This window comes from Cinclus cinclus, chromosome 6, assembly GCF_963662255.1.
Source record: "Cinclus cinclus chromosome 6, bCinCin1.1, whole genome shotgun sequence".
NCBI classification, from domain to species: Eukaryota; Metazoa; Chordata; class Aves; order Passeriformes; family Cinclidae; genus Cinclus; species Cinclus cinclus.
Window position 1 is genome coordinate 19,527,885 of NC_085051.1, and position 5,778 is coordinate 19,533,662.

The following is a 5,778-nucleotide window of genomic DNA, read 5'->3' on the forward strand; positions in this document are numbered from 1 at the left end:
TCCCTTTGTGCAACCACCTGCCGGCTCCCGGCCCCCGCGCGGCCCCGCAGCCCGGGCTGGGGGCGAGGGCTGCTGGAGCGGAGGGGATGCCGCTCTGCCGCTGACCGCAGCGCGACCCCGCCGTGCGCCCGTGGGCGGGAGGCGGCGCGGCCGCGCCCGGGGCCCCGCGGCCGGCCGTGCACCGGAGCGGGGGGCGGCCCCGCTGGCGTGCGCACCGCCTTCCTCTTCCCCTTCCCCCTCCCCGCTTTCCTCCCTCGGTGTGCAGGCTCCTTTGTGCTGCCTGCAGCGGCGAGGAGGAGCAGGCGGGCCAAGCGCCCACGCCGCAGCGCTCTCCCTTCCAGCGGGCGGGCGACCGGCGCGGCTCCCGCGCCATCCGCGACCTTTCCGCCTCCTCGACGGGGTTCGCCGCCGGCTGCGGGACCTCCACCCCCGCCGCACGGGCCATCGCCGTTTTAAGCGGAGGGCCACGCCGGGGACGGGGCGGGTCGGGCGCGCCCCCCCGGCTCCCCCACGTGGTGCGGTGCCCGTGTCTCCCGGCCGCCGGCTGAGCTGGGCGCATACGGCGTGGGACAGCCGCCGGGGCTCGCCTGCTCCCGCCGCCGCTCTCCGAGCGGCAGATCCGGCCCGCGGCCATGCGCCAGCGCCGCGCCGAGCGGCCGAGCGGCGGGGCTGCACCGCCGCCGCGTCCCGCGGTAGCGGCGTGAAGCGGCGTGAGGATGAAGCGGGCGAGGCGGGCCGCGCCGGGCCCCCTGCCAGTGCTGGGGCTGCTGCTGCTGCTGGGCGCCCTGCCGGGGCTGTGGACGGTGCTGCTGCGGCGAGAGGCGGCGGCGCTGCCGGAGCCGCGCCCGCCCGCCGGGCAGCCCCCGGGGCGATGGGGTTGGGGACGCTCCCCGGCAGCGCGGGGCGAGTCCGGCGGCGGCGGGCAGAAAACTTTTCGGACGCTGCTGGCGGTGCCGGCGACGGGCCGGGGGGAGCGGGACGGCGAGGAGCGGCTCGCTGTGACCGACTCGCCGCCGCCGGCCGACACCGCCTCTCCGGTGGAGCGGGGCATCTTCTGGAGCCGTGAGCTGGAGGAGCAGGTGCCGCCGGGCTTCGCGGCGGAGGAGGCGGCGGCGTGGCTGTCGGCCGCCCGCGCAGCCCGCGTGGCCTCGCTGGAGCGGGGCGGCTGCGGGCGCAGCTCCAACCGGCTGGCGAGGCTGTCGGACGGGAGCCGCGCCTGCGTCCGCTACGGCATCAACCCGGAGCAGATCCAGGGCGAGGCGCTCTCGTATCACCTGGCCGGGGTGCTGGGCATGCAGGAGCGGCTGCCGCCCATGGCCCTCGCCCTGGTGGAAGCCCGCGGGCGGCAGTGGGAGCCGGTGCGCGAGGAGCTGCGCGGGTCGCACTGGGCCGAGGGCGCCGTGGTCAGCCTGACCCGCTGGGTGGACAATCTCACCGCCGTGGTGGCTCCCGCGCCCTGGGGCGCCGAGCCGAGCGCCGGCCGGCGGCTGCAACCGCTGTCGGCGGGAGAGCTGGTCGGGCTGCCGCCGTCGGAGCTGGTGGAGCTGGTGCAGTGGAGCGACCTGATCCTCTTCGACTACCTGACGGCCAACTTCGACCGCCTGGTCAGCAACCTGTTCAGCCTGCAGTGGGACCCGCGGGTGATGCGCCGCGCCACCAGCAACCTGCTCCGCGGCCCCGACGGCGGGCTCGTCTTCATGGACAACGAGGCGGGGCTGGTGCACGGCTACCGTCTCCTCGCCATGTGGGACCCGTACAACGAGCCGCTGCTCCGCTCCGTGTGCGTGTTCCGCGAGGGCACGGCCCGCCGGGTGGCCGAGCTGCACCGCCGCCGCAGCGCTGCCGCCGAGCTGCGCCGCCGCTACCGGGCGCGGGAGCCGCTCTGGGCGCGCCTCGGCTTCCTCTCCGAGCGCCAGGCCGAGCTCCTGCAGGCCCGCGTGGACTTCGTGCACCGCCACATCGCGCACTGCCGCGCACAGGCCGCCGTGCTCTGAGTCTCCGGCGCGGCCGCAGCGCTCCGGCTCTCCTCCGCTCCCGGGCAGCGGGGCTGACCTGCCCCCGCAGCTGCCGCGGGCCGGAGCTCACCCCGCCTGCCACCTCGGCGCCCGGTGGTCGCTGCCACTGCCGGGGACGGGGAAAACAGTGGGCTACCTGCCTGCCGGGGCTGTCGAGAGGAGCGATTAATTCCTTTGTCAAGATCTCTGAAGATGAAGAGCGCAATCGATATAACTACGGCCCAGTTCCACTCCAGGGCTCTGCCCCCAGAGTTGGAAAAATGAGAGGGTTCAGCATTCTCAGTGCTTTCCCTAACTCTTTGTGCATTCGCCCTCATAAGAGACCCCATAGAAAAACAGTCTTTTGTCTGGACTGGGGTCGAGTAACTTCTTCCTTCCAACGAAGGCAGGCGTAATTTTTTTTTACATATTATTTCTTTTGCAACGATATATTTAAGTATGAATGTTGATGTTCATACACCAAGAACTGATTGCACAATAGGGGAGCCCCTAACTATCAAAACTGCCCTATTTATGAAACTTGTTTCCTACACATTTTCTTGAACGAGAGTGAACCTTTCCACTGATTGTTGTCTTGTTGATGAAAAATGTATAGAAAGCCCATATAGCCTTTGTTCTTAGTTTTTGGGGTTTTTTTTGTGGATTCATTGGGATAAACTGTTCTGATTCTTAAGGGTTTGTTTGTAATCATCGCCATCATAATTTCATCCCACCAGTGAAGTAACTGGCTAATGGGTGGCACAAGATCTCCCATGTAAAAAAAACATTGCTATGTGCTAAGACTTTGACACACTAGTTAAAGTGGAGGAAAAACTGTTTCATGCACTTTACTTTGACTTTTTAATTTTTTTTATAGAAGACCTTTTTATTTTACAAAGTCTGCCTTTTATGTACATTACATATGTTCATGAACTTTTCTGTAACATACTAAAGAAACTGATATTTCAGTAAAGTGTGTTAATGTTTTGGCTTCTCTGGCCTGGATGTTTGCCTGAGCTTTGACAGGGAAGCGTGCATCTCCTCAGTCTTTCCCGATGGGCGATGGAGGCCACCACTTCACAGCTTGTCAGTCCACTGAACAGAATTCATTCCCTCTGAGGCAAGGAGAGGTAGAGTTAAGCTTTCAAAACACTACTCTCATTCCTAGGTATCCCTGAAAGGGGAAAAGCTCTTGGAGTGGCTAAAGTACTTCAGCTGAATAGACATTTATCTGGTTTTCAAAGGCTGAAATGGACTGCCTTGGCTAACCCCGGGATAACTGAAGCAGTTAGTTCCATCAAACTGATAGAGCTGGTGTAGGGTAGCTGCTGTCAGCCTTTTCGGGTGCTGGGACTGCATACCAACCTGGTACGAGTCATGTCAGCTGTCCCTGCTCCAGAGGCTTCTCCAGGGATAGCGGTTGCTTTCAGAGCTGTTCATGCTGTCTTCTCTTCGCATTTTGGTTATCTTTGCAATGCTGACATAGAGGCAGAATTGAAGAACAGGAAAGCTTTTGAATTATGCTGAAATATTTGTGGTTTTTTTTCCCCTACAGAAGTTCTGTTCTAGATGTTCTTCATACAAAATAAAAGATTGGCATCTCTTGCTTGCTTTTTTAAATGTACCAATATTCATAGAAGAGGCCATTGTATGGCTCAGAATAACAGCCAGAATAAGGACAAAGGATTAACTAATCCTTTTTAGACCCCAAATGCCAGTATATATCCTGCTATAATCAAACACAGCAGCATAATCTCTTCTACATCTGGACAGGTAACTCTTGATGAAGGCAGCAGCATGCCCCAGTGGCTGCTGTGCATGTAGGTGCTGTTTTCAGTGTCAAGCACCAACCCTCCCTTGAACTCATGGAGGGCTGTGCATGCCTATCTTCAGGAGGTCTTTGGTCTATTGATATTCATTATTTAGATTAAATTTCACATAAAGACAGTTTTCGTTGGCCATTACAGTGTTGTAGGGGGTTTTGGGGGGGGGGGTAGTTTTTTTAATAAGACAACAGTTTCACAAAAAAATAATTAATGGTTGATTAATTAGGTATGTTAGATATTGCATCTTTGTGTATGTGTATTTCAAAATGTCCCTGCAGCCTGCAAGGCTAGCTTTCATTCAGCTGCTGAACTGTCAAGGCTCTCTATTGAACTTGTATTTATAGTTCACTGCATTTATCTCTACGAACAATGCACACAATCCCATGTGACATTCCCTTGTCATTTACATGATAATACACAACTTAACTGTAATTCTTAATTCTTCTTTAGCATTGCTTTGTAACTTGAATGCAGCAGTTTCTGTCGCATTCACCTCATGAAAATATATTAAAATAATAAACTGCTGGCATACATTTTAAACCACTGTGAAGAGCAAACTGCTGTGCCACAAGCATCTAAGGTTTTATTTCTGTTTAAGTACTTCTATAATTATGGCACAACTGTGGCTTTGATGGCTAATGGGAAGTAAATCTCATTTGCAATGTCTTTAGCGCCAGAGCCTAGATAATTACCTCTTTCAAGAAGAAACACGACTTCCTATTTGGTGACTGGTAACTACCTCAAGTTATATATGTTACATGTTCAAAAATGGTGCAGTTGTGAGTTGGTGTGAAACTAGAGATGTTGTGCTAAGGAAGTAGTGCCCTGGGAAATGTGTTCATTCAAAAAGGATGGACAAAACTAGCACAGATGGATGATGATACTTCACTTTGTTACTCTATTCTTCTGGTGCAGATCATCTTCTGTGAAAGGTTTGAATTATCATTATATTAAGGCAAACTTACTCTTTTCTGTGTGATTTCTTTCAGGGCAAACAGTGCTTTGTAAATTAGTGGTCTCATAGAGTTTTTGGATGGTATTTTAGCTATATCTGCTGTCTTGCATTTGACTGTCCTACAGAACCAGAGGATGAAACTGTAAAACTTGATGTAGTGTAGTTTCAGTGGCTCTCATCTAACTTCTAGTAGAGTTTCCTTTGAGTAAGAGTCATCAAAGAGGCAAGGAAGACCACTGAGAACTGGAAGACTTGAGGACCTGAAAGTTGTTAGTCAAAGGTTGTCAATAGCAGGATTGGCAGGTTCTGGCTGTGCACTGCCAGCAAGCTCGGCAGCACTTTAGCTGAGGTTCAAGGAGTTGTCTGCACAACCTTTATTAGAATGGGGCTGTTGGGCTTCAGATGTCACTCAACAGAACACTTAAGGATACACTTCCCACTGCTGTTCACAGGCTTTCCATAAAGCATGTGTTGACAAGGTGGGCTGCACTGGTGCCTTGGTCAAATGTGGCCTCTTGCACAGATCTGAAGAGGCTGGGTGGGAGTCACAGCTCAGATATGGTCTGTGTCTGTCCCAAATGTGAGACAGGGGGTACTTAACTAAGTAAAGTAGGTAGGAGACCTAGGTGCTTGACTGATAGCATAAGCTTCAGGTGAAAAAAAACAAACCAAACCAAAAGCCCCCCCAGAAAAAAGCCCAAAACAAAAAAACAACAAGAAAAAACAAACAGAAAAAAATGCACAACAGGAAAAAGTATCTAGAGAGAATGTATTTAAATGCACTGCACTCAGTTCTGTATTTCTGTATGTTTCCCCAGTTAAATTCAGAATTACTCTCCTGATTTTTTTCTTGCCCTGGAATCTGAGGAGGCTTATAGGGTTACGTGGTTGCTGCTACTCCCAGCTTGAGTTCGTAGTCACTGGAACAGTATCTCCAAACACTATTCACAGTGAAGGGACGACCGAGTTTACAGTTTCTGAGAGCTAAAGGATATCAACATTG

The 5,778-nt window shown here is 54.4% G+C and overlaps 1 protein-coding gene across 1 annotated transcript; it reads left to right on the plus strand.

The window, feature by feature from the left end:
* Window positions 1-716: 716 nt before the first annotated feature.
* FJX1 (four-jointed box kinase 1) lies at window positions 717-1,994 on the plus strand. Its single transcript, XM_062494195.1, has one exon. It carries the CDS (start codon window positions 717-719, stop codon window positions 1,992-1,994), a length of 1,278 nt encoding a protein of 425 aa, XP_062350179.1.
* Window positions 1,995-5,778: the final 3,784 nt, after the last annotated feature.